Source organism: Sinohyriopsis cumingii, chromosome 12, assembly GCF_028554795.1.
Source record: "Sinohyriopsis cumingii isolate HCF-2022 chromosome 12, ASM2855479v2, whole genome shotgun sequence".
NCBI lineage: Eukaryota > Metazoa > Mollusca > Bivalvia > Unionida > Unionidae > Sinohyriopsis > Sinohyriopsis cumingii.
The window spans coordinates 26,695,551-26,718,122 of NC_142972.1; the positions used below are offsets into that span (position 1 = coordinate 26,695,551).

The 22,572-nt window shown below is 41.8% G+C and overlaps 1 protein-coding gene across 1 annotated transcript in view; it reads right to left on the bottom strand.

The window, feature by feature from the left end:
- Positions 1 to 22,572, bottom strand: part of LOC149786135 (uncharacterized) — a 57,001-nt gene that overhangs the window by 12,013 nt on the left and 22,416 nt on the right. The window contains exon 2 of the mRNA XM_089978150.1: positions 13,403 to 13,607. Within this exon, the coding sequence (XP_089834276.1) occupies positions 13,403 to 13,607 (205 nt within the window). The remainder of the gene's footprint in view (positions 1 to 13,402; positions 13,608 to 22,572) is intronic.

A 22,572-nucleotide genomic window follows, 5' to 3' on the forward strand; every position in this document is an offset into this window, starting at 1 on the left:
AGGGATCGTAGTAAATGCTGGCTAACACTTTTTCCATTTTTTTGTTTTGTGTGTTAATAAGGCACCCACTCTTGGAAGATGCTACTCTTTTTCTCTTGGGGTATTTTCTTGGATTGTAATGCTTTGCGTGTGCGACCGGCAATAGGCGTCGAGGAGGAGGAGGAGGACGAGGAGAATGCCTGAACAGGGGATATTTTTTCTTGTTTCACTTCTGTCTTCACCTTCTTTTTCTCTTCTGATGAAGAAGGGGTGGTCATCATCTTTTTAATCCATCCAATTCTGGAGGTAGGTGGTGTTGTTAACTTGCGTACTTTTTCTGGTGGAGTTTGAAACCCTTCCTCTTCTTCTTCTCTTTTATCTGTCTTGGTCAGTGGTAGTAGTAGTGGTGGTGGTGGTGGTAGTGATGGTGCTGGACTTTTCATCAAGGTCTTAAAATCTTTCAGAGTGGGAAGAGCTGTTTCGGCTAAAGCTTTTTGGTGAAAGAGTTGCTGTCGTTGCAAGAGTTGACCGTACTTTTGCGATTTTTCTGTTTCGGACAAATCTTGACGATCCATCAAGGTTTGGAATTCGTGTTGTAACTGGGACATTTCGCTCAAATGGGGATTGGGAGGTAAATGCGGGGTGCGTTGTTCTTGCCAACGATGGTATTCCATCCATCGTTTGTAAGGCACTAAAGCTAGTTTTCGTCCTTCCATGGGATCTTAAGGGTCGATTCTGAGATCTTGGGACTCCAGAGGGCCTTTTTATCTTGCTCCCATCAGTCCTCCCAACATGGTTCCCAAGACTCCTTTCAGTAAGGGGCCTAGCAAGAGGGGTAAAATTCCTCCACGTTGGACCAACATCTTCTTCTTTTGTCGGAGGGGGATTTTCTTTTGAACCATTTGACGCAGAACGTGACGATGTTTGCCTAAGCATTGTTTCTGGTGTTTGGACAAAGGGATCGTGCCTTTCAAGACGTTCAAACAACATTCGCAACGGTATCGATGACCTCTTTGGAGGCTGATTGAATGAGTTTTTTTCGTAGGGGTGGAGAAGCTTTGGACAGGACAGATAACATGTCCCCATGTTTGACTAAACGAGGAGGCAGTCCTTTCCTTTTCTTTCCTTGGGGTTGTTTAGAAGAGGGATGTTTTCTGGAGGGTGACATCTTTGAGTCTTCAACACCAAAAACACTGATACCCGACTTGGTCACACACCTTTTTTATACTGGAACGAATCGCCACTGATTGTCTTTACGTCGTATCAACTTGAGGACAGGCATGACACGTCGTGCAGGGGTACGTAACGGACTAAATCGAGTCAGTTCTTGCTTGGACAAATCCAGTAAACTTTGTAACATGCCCGATCTTTCTTGAACTTTGATTTTGGGAGAAGGTACTTTGTGAGCAGCAGCCACTGCCACTAAATTGGAGGGTCCTGCCACTGGGGAAGTTCTTCTTGGGGTCATCAACGGAGAAGTTCTTGGTGTGATCAACGTCTCCAAGTACTCTTCAGTTCTAGGTGACATCAACGGAGAAGTGAATGAACCTGAGGCTGCCGGAGACGCGGTCACCGCCTTTGCAGGTCGTGGTTTGCGAGTGTAAGGTTGCGTCCTGGCCGAAGTGCCTCTCTTGCGACTAGTTTTCTTCTGTGGACTTTTCTTTTTCTGGGGACTTTTTCTCTGTTTCTTTTTCAGGGGGCTTCTTTTCTTTTTCCGGGGTGGTGTCTGGTAAGAGGAGGGTCCTGCCACTGGAGAAGTTCTTGGAGACACGGGTCTCCTTGGGGACCTGGTCTTTTTCTTCTTCTTGGAGCTTCGTTTGACTTTTTTCTTGGGGAGAACTTTGGGGGCATTAGGATCCCATCTTAAGAGAGAGCGAATGATGACCCCTCCTAGAGTACCGCTCCCTCCAGGTTTCAAAATGATTTGTTTTTTGGTTTGAGTGTCGATGCGGGGATCGGCCAGTTGGTTCAAAGCGACTTTGTTTCGATCGAAAAAGCGTTTGGTTTGATGAGGAATCTGAATGATTCCGTGGAGTAATTGACGTGCTGTCACCGTGAACCATCGTAAGACTTCTCTGAGACTAGCTTCTAAGACACGAGCTCGTATTTGTGGATTTTTTTTCTCGACTGATGCCATACAAGGCACGAATCAATTTGACGGGGAGATGTGATTGAAGGGACGTCATGTTCACACTGTGTGAGACAGAAGAAAAGGGTCTGAGGTTTTTATAGATTTTTTTGTGGTGCGGTTAAGTCGAGGACGAAGACGTGTACAGGACAGGCCCTCCGTCTTGACCCCAGTGGTGAAACAAGTGGATACGAAATCGCAAATCATCGGGGGTCGTAGGTTTCAAATCGACGAGTAAATAGGCGTGTGGAGTTTGAGTGGCATCGTCGTACGCCTGAGTCAGCCAAGGCGTTCCTAACTGTTTGGCTAAGACTTGCACTTGCGATTTATCTCGAGGGCTTTTAAACAAGACCACGTAATGCGCATTGAGACTGATGGTGCGATGGGCTTTACTTTGTTGAAAGAATTTTTGGGTGATGTAAACGACACTGGCATTACGGTGATGCCCTTTGCGCGTGAACCACAGTTTAATTTCTTCTTCGTCTTCTCCTAACATGTCGTCGAAAATGACCAAATGGGTTTGACGGGAGTCAGAGACGATGCCGTCGTCTTCTTTAGGAATGCCTTCCACAAACACGATGGAATCGCCTTGACTTTCTCGCTAGAGGCTGTACGCCGATTGCCACTCTTTGTAACACCACACGATCGGCTGAGGTGGTCGATCGATCAAATGATGTTTATGTTCGATCAAACGTTTGACGAATTCGGTTTTGACTGAACCGCTAGGTCCAGCAATGAGCATGTTAAAGGGATGGCGAAGATACAAAGCCTCCCAACTGGCACGATCTAAGTGTTCGTCGATGACTTTGACAGTGAAGGAAGAGGGAGCAGAGACAGCAGAGGTAGCCATAGTGTCAGAAATGTCACTTGTGACACGAAAACAAACAAGACAAGAGTTTATATACTTTTTTCAGAACACGTTTATTGAATGTTTTAAACATGAATACGAAAGACAAAAATACATAAAAGCCAAAGGCGTAAGTACAAGTATAAAAGGCAGATGATAACCATTGACGTGGAATAAACACAAGTGTCTGTACAACATGTTTTGGGTAATGTTCTAACCAGTTCTATAGTAGGGGGTAAGGTGACACAAGTGTCCTCCCGAAAGGGTCTTTCAGGTCTGTCCACGACAGTCCTGTCCTGGGTGACGGGTTCTTCTGGCACCGTCACTAACACAGGTTGAAAAGTAACTTTTTGCCTTGAACAACTTTTTTGCATACTGGGCCACTTCTTGGGTCCAAGCCTCAAAATCCCATTCTTTCCAGGCACGGACATCTGTCCAATGGGGGTGTAAGTCACAAGCTACACACACATCGTCATACACGTCTTGGGTAGCTAAACGTTGACGAATCTTTTTTTCCCGTAGAGGTCGAGAAGTATCCAGATGAAACCGTAAGGCTTTGAGCAAAAGGAGTTTTTCGTGACCATTTAAAGGCACCACTTTCACGTTGAATGGGTGGTAAGTACTGATCGTAAAGAGTCCACAAAGAATCGGCTGGTAGACGAAATCCCAGAAAACAAGTCACTAAGACACACACCACTTGTCGACCCAAATTGAATGGATACAGTTATTGTAAAAATCGATGGCAATGATCCATGGTTTGAATATGGTCATTGAGTTCCTTCCACGGAATCTGTTGGATTACATGTGATAAAAGTCGTGGCATGGCAGCCTGTTTTTATAGTCTCTTTGTTTCGGAAACAATACACGTACTTTCTAGCCAGAGATCTTCGTTTTCCAGTGGGAAATTTAAATGTTGCATACTGTAACCGAAACGTCAGACTTCGTTTAGAAGTTTCCTCTTCCGCTAAGTAGATTCCACGTAAAATATGTCGGTAATCCTTTACCTTGTCTTCCTCAATGTATTGTTGTAGGTGAATCTCGAAGTAACCAAAATAATCAACACCTGGATCATCGGGGTCATGGAAGTATTGAACAAGGTCTGGCCACTGAAACAATTTCTGACGAATCAGTTCTTTTATACCATTCAGGTACCAGTGGTTAAAGATCTGGTGACGTAACGGATGCAACTGTTCTTTACGTTTGACTTGTATTTTGACCAGCTCTCGGTAAATGCGTTCTCTCAACTCCACAGGTAAAGCACGAATGTTCTCTAGCAAAGTATCCATGAATAGGTCATACTAAATCCTCTTTTGTCTGACACAAGAAATGTACTGTTTGCACAGACATAGTTTTAATTCATTGTCGAATCGAAATCGTTTAGTCACTAATTTACACATTACAATTCGTTCAGAAGTTTCCTCTTTCACTAAGTTGACATTGTGTAAAAGATGTCGGTAATTCGTTAACTCTTCCTCTGGAATTCGATGCAGTACGTTTACATTGTAGAAGATAGAATCATCAATAGCAAACCAATCCTTTTTAAAACCAGGGGGTTGTTGATCAATGTCTGTCCAATGGAACACTTTCAACTGAATCAGTCCTTTTATAGCATTCAGGTACCAGTGGTTCAAACACCGGTGACGTAACGGATGCAATTGTTCTTTACGTTTCACTTGTATTTTGACCAGCTCTCGGTAAATGCGTTCTCTCAACTCCACAGGCAAAGCACGAATGTTCTCTTGTAAAGTATCCATGAACAGATTATTATGGTAAAAAGTTACTTCAATGTCTCGGCCCCACTAAAGGTAAGTAATGACAATTCGGTGACCATCGAGCATGTTCAACGTAGGCCGAATCTTGCGGTTCCCAGTGGTGAAGTGACACACCGCAACTGAAGCACTTGACTTTATCTCCTTCGCCCAAGTAGAAAAATCCGGCTCTGGCTAATTCTTCGGGGGTCGGTCCTCCCAGATACTTTGGCCATTTTCCTTTGAACGATTGAAGACGATTTTCAAAGTCGCAGTATTCCGACAAACGTACAGGGAACGAATATTCGTTTTTCACAGGTTCGTTTCGATGAGGGTTGGGTGACAGGAACAGGAGTTTGCTCAGGGCTGGATGACATCCGTAGGGGGGTAGACGTGAAGGTGAACATTCCCCTTTAAACCCGGTAAAATGTCTAAGAGGACGAGCGGCATCGCTTTCGCATCCCTCAGGTTTGACACGCACAGCATCACTTTCCATGACAGGGGCAGTGAGAACAAAGTTCCCATGATGCTTTACGGCATCGCTCAGGTCACAACGTACAGCATCGGTCCCATCGCAAGGCTCACAATCGCACTCGTCTGCAAACTCCGTTACGCAATTACAATGGTAACCACATGGACAATCGCAGTTTCCTTCCGGACATTTTCCGTCGCAATGCATGGGTCTTATCCATCCAGTATTAGTCACACTAGAGGAAGATACAACTTTTTTACAATCCCCAAACTGAAACGATGTCTTTTTCAAAGTATTCATCTTGTTCGCTCGGTCTTGGTAGTCACAATGAACTATCGATCTTGACCATAGCCCCCTTTTTATACTAGTCTCAATGCAGTCTCCAGCTTGTACATCTTTCCTTTTTTACGTTTTTTATGTCTTGTTTCGGAAGGTACCGTCTCTAAGGTACCGTCAACATTGTACCGTAGTGTAATGAGTGGAAAGGCCATAGAAAGGTAAGGGCAGTGCGGAGACCATCGAGTATGTTCCAGAATAGCTGAATCTTTATAGATACATAGATCCATTCGTAACTTCAGTCCGCAAGCGAAACACTGTACCTCGTATCCCAATCCTGACTCAGGTCCCAAGTAGACAAATCCTGTTCTAGCTAAAACATGCGAAGAAGGTAATCCTTCCCTATCCGTAGGCCATTTCTGAAACGTGTCCAATCGACGGGCACAATCACAATAGTCAGGTAAGAAGACTGGAAAATGGTAGGGTTTGAACTTGGAGTTCTCATCGGGTTTCTCACTCGATTCTTGCTGTGGCGAAGTCATCTTTCTGGTGGGTGGCTATCCTCTTACAACCAATGTTTTATACCAACGTGTCCATACGGTAAGGTGAAATGATTGGGAAGTCGAACTCGCTTCTGGTACACGATTTGATAGACTTTTTCCAAGGGTCGACTGACGATGTGGTGAGTGGGTAAACGTACAATTTTGTTCGGTTGATAGGTGGTCACTTTAAAGTTTCCATCCTCTCCCGATTGCAAGGCTTCTTTCAATACCCCAAAGTTGACCACTCGACTGGTACGATAATTCAGAGTCAGTCCTTTCACTTTGCACGTCGTGTGCACTTCTCCTTGTTTGTCCCGGTATTCGTAGCCGTACTTTTTGGGACCGCCACTGACGAAACTTAGAATCTTGTCGTCGGGATGCTCGTCTGTCCAGGCTCCTAAACGGTCTCCTTCGATGTTAGGGTGATGTTGAATCGGGTGATGGATGTAAATGCAACTGTCCGTGTCAAAGTACAGGACGCGTTCTTCTAACAGTTCTAAAGCTTCGTACAATTTTAAGCGAGCATGGGCTGTCACGTAAGCCGCAATGATGACATTTCCAAAAGGGTCGTCTTGTACAAAGTCCAGATCTTCTTCGTAATTGACCAAGATCAAATTCTCTCGAACGACGTCCACGTGTTTCATGTATTTGGTTTTGTCGTGAATCATCAGGAAGTAGCGGGAAGGTTCTGTCAAATATTCCGTCTTGGGTAAACACGGTCGTTGTGCCATTTTACCCCACAAGCAATTTAACATCACTTTGGCAAACGATCTCCTGCCTTCGTTTTTCTCGATGTGGTCTAAAGAGATGCCTTCTTGTTCGTAGTATTTCTCTTTGAATTGTATTTGGTCTTCGGGAGTGTGACACCAGGAAGGATAGCCGCTGGCTTCTTGCTTCAGTTTCAAAAAGGCATCCACGTAGTCGGCGAAAATGCCTTTCTGAGTAGGGTCACCCTTGCGGTATTGTTGTGTCTTGGGAAAGTGGCAAATTTCGTACACTTCTAACAGTTGGTATCCCATGTCCATAGCTTTGAACAATTCTACGCTGACCCAGGTTCCCGTCAAGGCACGTTCTTCCTGGCTGTGCTGACAAGGTTGGTCTTGGTTGCACGTTTCGGCACAAGTACGGCACAAGGGAAACATCAGTTTGCCTTGACAATGGTGAGGTAAGACGGAATGGTATAGGTTCGTGGGAGGCAAAACTTTGCACTTGATCAAGCCTTCGTATTGTCGAATGTTGACCAGGTCGATGTGTTCCGTCAGCAATTGCGGGTGCCCTACAGGAAAGCGACAATATTTGCACACGTAAGGATACAGCGAACACACGTCCAAGTATTTGATTTCTTCTCCTTTCTCTTCGTCGGCTTGGTACAGCAAACAGGTGGCATTGGTCCTTCCTCCGTACAAACTATCCCTCGGGTTCAGCGGGTCCATGAACTGGTAACTTTCCACGAGGCGTTTAAACTCGGGATCGGTTTTCATACGGTGATCGTACTCGTGTTCCCACATTTCCACCACTTGGTATCCTTGCTGTTCTAACTTTAGGCGTCGCTGACAAGTGTCCTGGTACAAGTCTTCCATGGTTCGTTGCAAAAACTGATTTTTAGTGCCACGGTCAGGGTAACAGACGGGACATCCGTGAAATAAGCAACCGTTAAACTCGTACACGATCTTGGGGTTTTCTAAGTCCCAGCCATCGACCGAATACGTTCCGATGGTCTTTTCGCCCCCTCCGTTGCGAGCATGCTGAATCCACTTGTCTTCCTTGTCGCACAAGTAATGTAACCAACGTAGGGCTTTGACCGAGTATTGACGTTTGACAAAGTGGGTCGTTTGAGGACTGATGACAGCCACGGTGTTTTCAGGCATGAATCGTTGTCGATACACTAAGGAACACGCTTTGGCAATGGTGCAAGCTTCTTTCAAAGGATCGACCCCTCCGTGTTCCATGAACAGTTCTCGAAATTTTCCACAACAACGTCGTAAAATGTCCACATCGGAACGACAATACTTTAACATTTCTTCCTGAAAGTCGAAAGGGTCCGAGGCGTGAGCCTGGTACCAAGCGTAGAAAGCTTCTCGTTGTTCGGTACGCATGTTGTCGGGGTCGTAATAGTGAGCCTCGGGCAAATGGGGTAGAACGGCGTGTTGATTGGCTTCCGTATTGAAAAAGTGTGGAAAGTACCCTTTAGCCATTTCTGTCATTCCAAACGTTTTAGGCATTCGACTCAAAGGCATGGCCAAGTAACTCATCGAATCTTTAAACTGCACTTGTCCCACTTGCATGAAAATGATTTTGGCTCCGTTCAAAGTCACTTTAGGACGCTCGGTGCCTTGTTCCGTATAGTACCTCAAAAGAAACTGTCCATCGTATCCGGAGAAATTGTGAGCCATCACCGTGGCATGACGATGACAATCTCCGTAACGTTCGATGTCCTCTTGGCTCCACGTCTTGTCGACGGGGTCTAAGACCCATTGGGCAAAATCGGCTAACGTGTTTGGTCCCCGAAAGATTTTTTCACGCCCTCCGGGAATCTTACTGCAGTGATGGCAATGACTGAAGATAGGTTCTTGAATGCACTTCTCGCACGCTCGATGAGCCACGCAGAAATTAGGAATGTGAATACCGGTCTCTTGCATGCATTCGAAATCAAAAAAGATGAAATTGCCTTTCTTCTTGTGACCGTCCTCTTTCTCTGGTGGGGGGTTGGTATTTTTGCACGTAGCATTGGTGTTCCAAGTCCACGATGTGGTGACAAATGTGACATTTTTTCTTTTCTGAACATACGTGTGCCTTGACATTATTGGTACGTAGGCCTTGTCCACACGTAGGGCACAATCTCAGCAGTTGACAAGCACATTTCTGCTGTGAACCTTGCGTCTTCAAATGTTGTTGGTAACAGGTAGGGCTGACAAACGTGCGCAGACAAGTTGAACAAGGCACTGGTCCTTCGCTCAGACAGGGTGGAGAGGCCAAACATCCTCAGCATTTCAATCCGCAATGTTTGTGTTTCTCTCGATTATTATAACCATGGTCACATTTCTCACAGTAATAACCGTATCCCAGGAATGAAGTGATACTGGTAATGGTATCGAAATGGTCATCGTGATAATAGACATGAATGTATTTTCCGTCCTTAAAGTCTTTCCCTCGAAACAACAGAGGCCCACGCATTTCTTGAGGGTACACTTTCAAGGTGTATCGTGGAGCTAGGACATCTTGCAATTTTTGCATTTCAGGAATGCCACAAGGTTTGTCTTTGGGCAAGTCGGCTTGTTGCAACAGGAGTTCTGCTTCGTTTCGTTGTTTGGCTCGGTCCGATTGTCGAATAGTTTTCCAGGCTCTTTTCCATTCTGTCGTGTCGTTCTTGTTGGCATAGGTTCGTCCCACCACGATGGCTCGGGCTAAACACATCTGGTCTTGAGGGTTGTGAATTTGGACGAGGCTACGCTTAATGCTGCGAAGCTCGTTCACCAATAACATCTTTTTGCGTCCAGTCCCTTGGGGAGGAGAGACGTGGGTCATGTCCAGTGTGGCTTTTCCATCGGTGATGTCAAACTGGTCATTAGATTGTTGCACGTGTTGAATTTTGTCCATGAGTTTGGAAGTGGTCAATTCTGCAGGGGTGCTAAACTCGATCCAAACAGGGGATTTCAAACCGTCGTGTTGTATGGAAAGTCTCAAGCGATCATCTTCTTTGGTTGACATTGTCGCTTGAGTGTGGTGAGCAAAGAATCCCACATCCCAGTGATGAACCCTTCTGCTTTCTCTATCGGTACTTCAGCCTTGAAATCTTTAAACTTCACCGTGTATTTGTAAGCCGTGGTTCTAAATTTTCTAGAGAAGCGCTTTTCCGTCTCTCGAATGGAATAGTATTTTTCAGGGTTGACTAAGGGTGGCGAACTTGGTTCAGAGGGTTTGGATTCTGGTTCACTCATGTCCTCTTCAAAATCACTGGCATGAATTTGTGCCAAGACTTCAGCCCTGGTACGAGGCGATAGATCACGTTTCTGCCTCTTACTTTCTTCTTCTTCTTTCTTCTCGAATGAATAGGATCGTTTCATCTTGAGTAAAAAACGTCAAATGACTCAAGTTTAAACACCATGGACTAATTTATAGTCATGGCAGACCAGCGTATATAAAAGGGTGTGTGTCTTGTCCTTTCACTATTCATGTCACTCTCTAACCGAGCACAACGATGGAAGAGACTAGCCAAATCGAACGTTTCATCAGAGGTTTGCGAGGGGTCATTAGAAAATTCTCTTCAGACCAGCCCACGGACTACTCTCCTTCCTTTCGAGATAAAGTCAAGGTACTTGCTATATCTGTCAGAAGAAAGGGCATTGGTCTTCAGAGTGTCCAGACCGTCAAAAAAGAAAAAAGGGGCTAGAAAAGACAAAAGTCAAGATACCTGTTATTATTGTCAAGAAAAAGGACATTGGTCTCCAGATTGCCCAAAAAAGAAACAAGAGGAGTCAGAAGAAAAGAGGGATTCTTCAGAAGAAGAGAGGGATTCTTCAGAAGAAGAGAGGGATTCTTCAGAGGAAGAAAGCAGACAGGTGAAGAAAAAGAAAGAGGAGAAGAAAAGAAGAAGGGAAGAAAGTGAAGAGGAAGAGGAGGAAAAGACTGACGGTGAAGAAATTGAAAAAACAGAGAGACTAAACAAGGAGAGAGAAGAAGTCGATGAACTTTTCAAAATGTTCTGTTGTGAATTGTGAATTGGATTGTAACTATGAATAAAAGAATAAATTAATTATATAAGGTAAGTGTCTTTGAGTTATGATTTTAAAATAAGAAGCTACACTCACGCACTCATATAAACGTACTATAGGAGTAAAATGTTTTGTTTTTTTTTTTTTTTTTTTTTTTTGAGTTATTGGCGATTGAAATTGTATTTCTTTTCGAGAGACGTGGGTGGCCCTGAAAAGGGCCTTTGGTTTTTTTGGTGTAGGGGTGAGTTTAAGCAATCAACTTTAACTGCCTCAAGCCTTTGCCACGGCCAAGGCCCACTTCTGGACTGCGTAATGTTGATGATGATGATGATTTGGTTGAAATCACTAAGGGTGGTAAGACAGGCTTAGTCACAGGGTTGACGTATTTAGCTCGGGAAGGTCGTATTCTCTTCGGTCGTGATAAAGAAGTCTGATACATTTGTTTCAGACTTCTTAACTCCGCTAAAATGTCCAACAGTACCGTGACCGTTTGATTTTCACCCTCTTGTTTCTTTGCTGCTACTTCTTCTTGCTGTTGTTGCTGTTGTTTTTTTCTTACCTCTTCTTCTTGTTGCTGTTGCTGTAGGAGAAAAGCCTGTTCCGCTTCCTTTTGTCGTTGTATAAATTTCTCCAATTCTTCTTTCTGTCTCTGTCTAAAATTCTCCACTTGCGGTAATGAAGAAGGTGACGAAGGTTCTGGAACAAATTCTTGCGAGGTAAGAAAATCCACAAAATCCCAATTTACCTCTTCTGAAAGTAAGTCCGGGTTCCCTTGGGCGGTCTCCACTGCTGGTGCACCCCAATGGATCGTTTTCTGAGTTTCCGTCATCTTGAATCACTGTCGCATAGATTGACTGCACACAGGCGCTAGCGAATCTATATAGACCACGTGACGTCACAGACTGCTCTCTTCGGATTGGATGCGGGCTGACTGAATTTTGTAACGCGTGTTTGGATTGGTGAATGAACTCAATCCGTTTCAATCCTTCCTCTACCTATAAATAAGCGCAGTTCACTGCATTGATTCACCTGTTCTCGTCGCCTCAAGATGTGCACCACAGTTGAATCATCCACCCTTGTGTCTTCAATGATGTTTAGGACGGACATGCTCATGTATGTCCGGTCCAAGTGGACTGTTGTTGATAGGACAGATACTAGTCTATGGATGAGAAGAGTTTACATAGAAAGACAAGGATGTCTCAAGAGGGTACTTGTGTATGGACCTGCAGTTAGAAGGAGTTTAAGAAGAAGAAGAAGATGTGACAGATGCCATCTATGTTAATATTAATATTAACATAAACCCAAAGGCCCTTTTCAGGACCACCCACATTTCTCGAAAAGATAATGACTTTCGATTTCCTACCCCTTTTTTTAAAAAATTTTTTTTTATTTTCTTTTATAAAAAAAAAATCCCATGTTCAATTTCCCTTGACGCTATACAGTCCCACCCTGTTTAAATTCCTTTTGACGCTATACAGTCCCCTATTCCCATGTTCAATTCCTCTTGAGGCTCAACAGTCCCACGATTTTTCTCCATGTTAAATTCCCTTGAGGCTATATGGTCCCACGATTTTTCTCCATGTTAAATTTCCATTGAGGCTATAGTGTCCCACGATTTTTCTCCATGGTAAATTTCCATTGAGGCTATAGTGTCCGGGGGGGGGGGGAAGGTCTGTAATGTTAATTCCCATTGAGGCTACGGTATCCCCTTTCACTACTGACGTAGCTAGCCTTGTGTGACCTGATGGTCCCACACCATATGTAACCAAAACTTCAATCAAGACGGAATATGTTACACTTTATGACCTAGTAATCGTAAAATTAATAAAATTCGCCAAAATGGTTGCGGACGGATAAGCAAATCACACCTACTTCCATGGACGGAGTAGTTATTGAAAACGAAGGTCAAGAAGTGCGCTTCAAGACAGTTCTTATGATTTTTAGAAATACGTGTCAATATACATAATTCTGGTAAGCGAATTTAAATATTACACCTATTCACAATTTTATTCCAGGCATTGTATGATATATGATATAGCATCGTGTTCCCCTTTATATTTTCCTTTTGGAGTTTGCTAAACTAAATGGAATGTTGATTGTTGAACACAAGAAGCCAAAAAAAGTCAACGAACTCAAGTAATGAACAAATTCCACAAATTATTTGATAGTAGTTGGTGTCTATTGTTAAGTACGTTGTGTGTGACAAAGAAAGACCTTACAATATCTAATGCACTGACTCCAACCTTAAATAAAGAAACCAAGTACAAACCAACGATAATATTAAAACTTCCCATAGACAGATAAGCAACTGATGCTAATATGTACCCGTGTATAAAATTTAGCAAGAAGAACACGTGTTAAATATAAAGAATTGAATCAGACGGCTATCGAACTGTTGATGTAGTTAGAGAAATATAAATTAATGTAGTTTGGAGCTTTCTTGATGAAGGGAAATTGATTATATTGACAGTGCAAACTGCATATTTTAACTGGTAAAATAATAGTACAAGAATGAAAGAAATAACACCACTTACGTGCAGATGTGGGCGAGATAGTAACGGATGGCTGCCTGGCTGCTTGATTTGATGGTTGTTTTTTTGTTGTACTGACTGATTGTTGATATAATGAAGACTGATTTGTTAAAAGATCGATTAGATAGATCATTAGTTGGTTGTTACTGTATATGCAATTTACTTACTTGCAAAACGGAGAGCGAAACATGCATTTCTTGTTATATCGGAAAAATTCGTAGGGAGCGAGAGGTTTCAAAGGCTCATGCCAGTAGAACGTTCCTGCTTTAGCATCCCGTAATGTATGGCTGGTAACCGTGGAGCCGCTTCTCATGTAGGAGAACAAAACCAAATCCCACTTCTCAAATGCAACTTGTTTAATTGGCTGATGGTCTAAATTGAAGATATATGACTTGTTAACACTGGTTTGCAGATCTTCCATCAACTACCAATACATGTACATATTTAGGTCAAGAAGAATAGGCCACATTAATACAAAATACATGCATAGTTATTTTATCCTACCTACATGAAATATAAAAAAATCTTCTACTTTCATTGGTAAATTTACGTTATTTGACTACTGTTCGATATAAATGTATTATTAGTATAGTATGTTGATGGGAAAATCTATATTGTATCCAATTATTATGTCATGTCCGCTATTATGTCGTAATAGGAATGTCATTCAATCATTTTATGGAACTCGAAAACACGTTTGCATTCTTCAACACTATTTTCAGGAAAGATAACCATATCGTACTTGCTGCTATGGTAACAATAAAGACGAGCCCATTGATGGATTAACGTCGATATAAGGTAGATTACAGCGCCGAGTAGAGTACTATCTGTGTTTCTCTCGGTATTACAGAAAGAGGTGATATATATTTGGATCTGATTGACATCCGCCGATGTGATAAGGAAACGATAGATACTACCTCTTTCTTACAGCAATGTTGCTTTAACAAAATATCTGAAAATAACTCATTTAAGAAAAACGTGGTTGAAAGAACTAATACGCAGTAAATGTCTCCTCCCTCACACCGTCCACCCTACCCCAACCACCAAAACAGAAAATTATTCGTCCTGCTTCTGCGTGAACATTTTCCAATAAATCATATTGTTACTTCTTTCATATTTTAATAACATTGATATATTCTAAATCATGTATAACAAGATCTGTTTTAAAAAGTTTATACAGTCTTAAGTCAGCAAGAAACTTTAAAAGTTGGAGCTTAGCGTTCGATTTTTCATCAACAATTTGAATATGTCAGGTCCGAAATACACTACACGCTATTATGACACCACGATGCGTATGCGATGGACGGTTTTCTATTTTGATATTAGAAAGATCGGTTGAATAGCTGGGTATTTGGTCAACAACTTTCGGTTATTGTATGCATCTATTTTACCATGGAGTAGTGATATGTAAGTTTTCATTAGTTCTTTCTGCAGCATCATATGGGGTTCATCAATATATAAAAACAAATATATATGTTTTGTCAGTAAAACGTGTGTAGCAAGGTTCTCCCGTGACTACTATATGTTTTCTATCAAGTAAATAATTCTCAAAACAATCAGTTAGTTTCCACAAATGCCAGTGCTAATGAAATTACTGAGGAGTTTATTTTGCCACACTTTGTGAAGTTCGTATTAGCGACTTTCATGTTACAAAAAAATTGTGCTAGTCTTCAGGACAACACACATAAATCTTGAATACTTGTCATAAAGTACTTTCTACGAGTGAATAATATAAAATGTCATGAGCATATAAACACATTATATTGAAACTATAGAAGAAGAGAATTGAATGAAGTGGAACATTAATACATCTAATTCTGTGTCGATTCATTGAATGATGGAAAATATGTATTTAATTCCATCATTGATAATAACGGTGCAAACGTCTTGACAAATTTAGATATATTCTATCAAAAGAGAATAGGATTACATTGCTCATTTGTATGCAGATGTATTTGATAAGCAAACAAAAACTCATTTACTTCTAATAAGGACACATGTTGACAAACTGAGATAGTTTCAATAAAATGCGTCAATAGAAGTAAAGATAACTCATCTTGTACATGTCCATTAATAAATCCGTACTAGGCATTACGGTGTAGAAGGTATGCACTACCGTATATATGCTGTAGAATATAAATTGCAGATTGTATGATGGTTGAGGGCTCATCATTTGCAAAGTCACCAGCAGCTTAATGCAGTAGGATATGGCTGGATATTTCACCTACTCAGAGAGGACATTGTTGAGTGTTTCGGCCAGTTAACGAGAGCTTCGAAGGACATGGTGAAATTTTCAACCACATTGAGAATAAATAAAGATGTATTTAAACTATTTTGAAAGGAAATGTCGGTGTACTTCCTTCACTTTGTGAGAACATAAAGTTGTATTGAAACCACTGTAAGTGTACATTTTTAGAGTATTGCAATCTCACTAACGGGGCATAGAGAGGTGTTTCGCCCAATCATGGATGAGAGTTTGGTATTTTAACCAGTCTTGCGAGAAAGATGTCATATTTATAATGACATCAGAGCATCATAATGGCGTATTTCATACACACTTAGAAAACTGTAAGAACCCACACATGTACATATACACCAAAAAGATTAGTGGGGTAGGAAGTACATTATTCGTGGTAAATATTACCCACTTTTCAGAACGCTGAAGAGATCACATAAAGACTGAAGAAAAAGAAGAATAAAACATTTCTCCATTCTGCCCCAACCTTCCGTATGTAAAGCAAGATGTTTGGATTGAACATAAAAGAGGACGGTGTTCTAAAGCCCCTCAACCCACAACAGGTATAACGGTACCAATTGCGCAAGTCCAGGTGGGCGGAGCTTAAAGTGTAGGAACATTGTATTCAGAATTAAAGAACAACACTACTGTGATTGGTGCATTATGTAAGAGTTGTACTTTCTGTTAGGCTTAAAAAAAATGTTGTGCCTCCCGGCAACATGTGAGATTATGTTAATTCCTATCTAGATAATATTTTGTATTTTTTTATGATTTTTTAAAATGGAGTACACATTGCTGAAACTGCGTCTGTTGTGACTAGATAACTCTTACCCCTGTCTAGTTCCAGCAGAGTTATCTCTCTTAAATGCAATGGAGTACACTGTACCTGGTTTTGTCCTTGTCAAATTGACAATCTAGCATTGTTCTCTATGACAGTGGTGACATGCATGCTGAGGTAGGATAGAAAGTATATTTATTTCACAAAACATTAGCATTTAGGTATATGGAAAAACAATTGGTACCTTGATACCAACAAAGTACTAGTGCATGAACTCCTTGCTCTATTTTTACTACGTGGCACAGTGGTATAGAAGGATGTAACTCATATCTTTAATAAACAGAACTGATGTTATCATACTACTAAGTACACGTCCGTCAACGTGACAAATACAGATATGGGTACAGCTCGAGTACATACATGATGCTCGAGTGAGCGTGCGAATATCTCAAAGTGACACTATACGCTTTTTTTTCTTTATACAAAGCCAGCCATATCGATACACTCCGGTCTGGAAGCTACTCTAATTATTGTCTAGCGGAAGTGCTAGCAAATATCTGAGACACTTAAAATTATTATTCAAGGACCATGTAAGTAGCGATAGGAGGCTGTTTACGGATAATGGGAAAATACATTGCAGACCCCCCTTGGGCACGTTTACGGACAATGGGAATTTAACTTGGGGAATATTGGGCCTGTTTACGGATAAAGGAAAGTTGGGTTGAATAGGAAAGGAACAGGTGAGGTGACGTCATGGTACTGGAGATTGGTAACAATGTGGCAAGGGTCTGACCTGAATACGCGCTACTCAAGGGAGAGACAAATACAGAAGGGATATAGACATAGACATGTAGAACACATACATAGATTGATGAACATCAATCTATCATACATTAACTATAAAATCGACTACAAACAGTTTTAGGCAAGAAAGCAATCTTTTCGAGTCATATGTGTGTCCCTGAAAAGGACCTTTGTTTTTTTTTTTCTAGTGTCTTCTTTTTCCTCCACCGTCTTCTTAGTTTTGTTATCACTGTTGTCTTATTCTCCTTTTTTCGTTTTATCCTCCTCCTATTTTTCCTTCTCCTCTTCCTATTTCATCCTTTCATTTTCTTCTTCCTTTTATATTTTACTATTCCATTCTCTCATCCTCTTTATGTCCTCTTCATCCTCCTTCTCCTCCTTTTCTTCTTTAACCAGCTCTCTTAGCATATCCTTAAAAAGGTTGTGGGCCACTATAGCGTCAAGGTTTATTGAAAGGTCGTGGGCCACAATGGCGTCATGGGGAATTTAACATGGGGAAATTGAATGGGCCACTAAAGCGTCAAGGGGAATTGAACATAGGGAAATTCAATGGGCCACTTTGGCGTCAAAGGGAATTGAACATGGAGATATTGGGCTTGTATAGTCGTTATGTGTAACTTAAAATGTAAGAGAAGGAGATATAATCTCAAAAAATAGACTAACTCTTACACTGTCAAAAATACCATGTCGAAAAACGCTAGTATCTATTTATAGTCACCATAGGTAGGAAAATCCTTTGGAAAAACTCTATTTTTTTTAGCTACAACTTGTGGGAAATTCCTTTGGGAAAAAAAACCCACTGTATATTTATAGCCTCAACTTGTGTGTCGTTCCTGTTTAAAAACCCTAGTATCTGTTTATAGCTACAACCTGTGGAAAAGCCCAAATCTATGTTTATAGTCTCAAAATTTCCAGCTTAAATGACGTCACTTTACTGGACACTAAGGGAATAATGGCAACAGTATTGCAGTGGCTGATCTGAATATGCGCTACTATAGGTAAGTAGGTAGGTAAAATGGATTCGGTAGGGATAACGGGAGTTTTATAGGGACAAACAAAGACCAATACATACACACAAACAAACGTACGCGCTCAAACGTACACACAAACATACAAACCAAACGTACTCGTGCACACAAACACGTCTACACACAAACGTACCATTACGTACAAACACACACCACAAAGAGGGAAGAAGAAAAAACAAACCCAAGATATACTATCCACACAAAGGGATGAGGAAAAACAAACCCCAAATATACTATCCACACAAACGTACGCAAACGCATGCAAATACAACATATACTATCCACACAAACGTACGCGAACTCATACAAACACAATATATATTATACACACAAACGTACGCGAACGCATGTTAACACACACTCTACTATCAACACAAGGGAAGATAAAAAACAAATATAATATCCACACACGGGAAGAGTAAAAAAACAAACCCCAAATATACTATATTGTACTTGAATAACAAACTGGTCAGCAGCAGCATGGATACTCACCCTTATAGAGCGTACGTGGAAAATCTCTTTACGTACGGAAAAAAGCCAAAAATACCCATCTGGATACTTGCGTGATATGGAAATCTGGCACAGCGGGCAAGTTCAATGAGGTGGCAGATAAAGATCGCACCAATAAGGGATTCGACGACGTCAAAAGAAAATTGTTGGAAGCAGAAGTTTAGAACTGATGGATCGCTTGCATTTGGACATGTGGTTGCAAGAGAAGCATTTGCTTAATGGCGAGGATTTTCGCTTGAGGCTCAATCGCAGAAGAACCGCTTTCCGTTTGATGGCTGGTGCTGCTGATTACAAAACCTATATTGACGAAGCCAGACTCTACATGCTACGTGTGGAAGTGTTACCTAAAGTGGGAAACGACAGCAGTCACACTTTTAGCGAAACGACCACTAAGTATTCGATACGCCACGTGGATGTCAAAACCTTCACCATTGCCACTGGACTCCGATCCATGATCGAAGATCGTCTGTTCCAAGGAAAGTTACCCAAGCAATTAATGGTTGATATAGTTAGCAATGCAGCCTTCAACGGAGCCCACAATCAAAATCCTTTCGAGTTCAGCACTACAACCTGTCCAAGATGGAAGTCGGTCGCTATGGCAAGACATTGTGTACCAGGCCCTTCGAAACTGACTTTAGTGCCAAGATGAATTTCTTGAGGTCGTATTTATCCCTGTCTGAAGCCACCGAACAGTTAGTAACCAACACCAGTCACGGTATTATGCACGATGCTTATGCAGGAGGCTATGTGTTGCCGGCTTTTGATTTCACTCCAGACCAAGTCAGCGACGAGGGGCATTGTCACCCTATACAATCCGGCCAGAGTCATATGGAACTTCAGTTTCCTAAAGCTCTGCCTGAGACAGTGAACGTCATCCTGTATGCCGAATTTTGATAATAATATAGAAATCAACGGTTTGAGGGAAGTTATTCTAGACTATTAGAAACAATGGAAGATTGTAATCCGTCTTTGAATAGTGGATACTCTTTGGAAATGGGATGGGAGGATACCGTGGAAGAAGAACCCCAAGACAAAGACGAGAAGGACAGAGTGATGAGGTCAAGATGGCCAGAACAAGAACAACATTTAGTCTCCTGTTTTGCCAAATACCTGGTGGATAAAATTACGGAATCGATCAAGAAAGATTGCTATGGATGTCAAAACGATCATCCCAGTCAAATTCAAAATGATAAATGTCTGATGCTGAGTCAAGAAAAAGAATTGGACGAATATCTGGAGGAAGCTTGGAGTCTCGTCTCAGAAGAAACCGTGTTGCATCAGTGGTATAAAGACTTGCGTGATCATTCTTTTCCTACATTGATTGCACTAGAGATCGATCGCATCGAAGCTCTCTTGGCCCAGAGTGTGGAGACGAAGCAAAGAGACGATTACTTGACATAAATTTTCAAGCAAAAGGTCAGGATTGAATTGATGACTTATCATTACCTGTGGGAAGGAAACAAGAAATAAAAATCCTGTCTTGTGTGCTAAAGATGAACTGCCTCATCGCAGACCTCAAGATCATCAAGCTTATGTCATCAATACGGACGACAATCACCTCCCAGGAACCCACCGGGTAGCCGTCTACTTTCCCCGTGTTGGTTGTGTGGAGTATTTTGGTTCGTATGGATTGCCATCTTTGGAAGACGACATCATCGACTAAATGAGAAGAAATGCCCAGACGACACGATTCAACAATGTGAAATTACAAGGCCTTGATTCCATGGTGTGTGGACAATATTGTGTGTATTTTCTTCATCAACGCAGCCTTGGATATCTCTTAGAACATTTATTGACTTATTTTGGTCGTCACTCTTCTAGAAACGACGACAAAGTAGATCGATGGTTTTGTGACCATTATGGTTATCTTTTGTCTTTAGCTAGGAAACGTAGTGTACATCATTGGAAGTGTAGCTTGACTTCACAACGTTGTCAACCATTCAAAAATAGTTTGTTATTTGAAAAATTGTTTGTATGTTTGAAGAAAAAATGTTTTATGGTTAATTCTTGGTTGTTTGTTCTTTGAATAAAAATGTTGTTTTGAAAATAAGTGTGTCTGTCGTTTGTTTTCAATTTTTATTATTATACATGCTCTTTGACTTCTCTCTATCCCTTTCCCTAAAATTGACAATCATAGCGTTACGATCTAACAAAAAATCGTTGGGGTGTCTTCTCTCGCGTCCGCGCTTGAAGAATTGAAAGCGAGTCATTCTCTAGCCTAACTATAACATTAAGAAGTGCAACATTTGCACACAAAAACGGGGCTGTGGTGACACCATACCCACGGCCCGACCAACTAAGAATCCTGACCTTCAGGACTTAACCGGTCGTGAAGGCACTAGTTGCATAGACGACCTAAATTGTATTATCATCATCAGTCTGACCATCCCTTGTTGACTCATCCTCCTATAAAGATGTGTTAAAGACTAGCCAAGCTAAACGAAGCCTACGTGAATTTACATCGTGTCAGGCAAAGCCTGATACCCAAGCCTGAAGAGATAGAGAATGTCATAATGTTGAAAGTGATAGAAGTCCTGATAGAAGAGATCTTCAGAGAGGAAATCAAGAAAGAACAAGAAAAGCGGACGGAGAAGTACATATTTCAGAAGCAAAGAGAGCAGAGAGAACAGCAGCAACAGCAACAGCAGGAACCAGACAGAGGATTTGTTGACTGCTGTATAGACACGAGAGAGTTCTCCTTCTCTTTCAGAAGAAGCAGACCATATCACGTGGGAAAGCCTGCTGCCAGACGCGAACGCAATCTTAGACGATAAAAGATTGCCATAACTCCCCGTCCACAAAAATACAGCCCTTTTCACGGCTGCCCCAATACTATAGAAAAGACATACTAGTTCAATTGCAATTGTGTTTGTCTGTACGTTAAAAACTAGAAGTGTGTCGATAAACACTTCGTTCTTTGTTTTATGTCAAAGATAGAAGTGTGTCTATAAGCACTTCGTTTTCCTAGCTTGTCAAATAGTCTGAATGTGTTTGTTTTTGTAGGTAAAAAATGAGTGAGTGTTTCTTTTAGGTCCGCACGTTCTATGTGTATTGGATGATGATATGGGCATAGTAAGTTTTAGTGTCGGGGATGTTTTCCTTCACGTCTGTGCTTCACATATATAAAGGGAAGCGTTCGTTAGTCTGACTACCCATCGTCAACGAGACAACATGAGCAACAGAATAGTGAAACTATTGGAACTCCAAATATACCTGAAGTATGCCAGGGGCATTTTAGACGAGCTGGCCATGGAGGCCTTTTCCGAACAAGCTAGGATAGAGGAGGAGGAAAAGGAAAAAAAGAAAAAAGAAGAAGAGGAAAAGAAAAGAGGGAGCCTGCCTCACCTCATACCGAAACTTCTGTATGAGGTCGAGCCTGAGGTAGGACACCTTCACAAGCAATAGCAGCACCACAGCCATAACCTCTGCCACCAGTACAACGACCAGTGGTTCGCCAGACTGAAAACTGGGAAGATGAAATAAGCAGGCCACAGCATCCACGCGTGTTGCATAGGAAAAGACAGAGAGAAGTCTTCACTATCCCTGAAATTGAAGACTGGGAGAGTGAATCCAGTCAACACCCTCACCCCCTTCTGCGTTACCAGCCACAACCTTACATTGAGAGCAGGACTGGAGCCGGAGATATGTCGGTGGTGCTAGGCCTAGGAAATGTAACCATTAGCCAGTTGTATTTGGAGTTCCCAAAAAATAATCATTATTAGGGCCATCCAAATCTCTAGAAAAGAGACTATTCAAGTTGCCAATTTGCGTGAGTGTTGAGTAGTGTGATAATAAACACCCACTCCTTTACTGATGTGTGTGTGTGTCTGTTTGGCTGTGTGTGTTTGCATGCGTTCGCGTACTTTATGTGGATAATAGATTTGGAGTTTGTATGTGTGCGCGTACGTTTCTGTGGATAGTAGAGTGCGTGTTTGCATGCGTGCGCGTACCTTTGTGTGGATAAGAGATATTGTTGTCTTT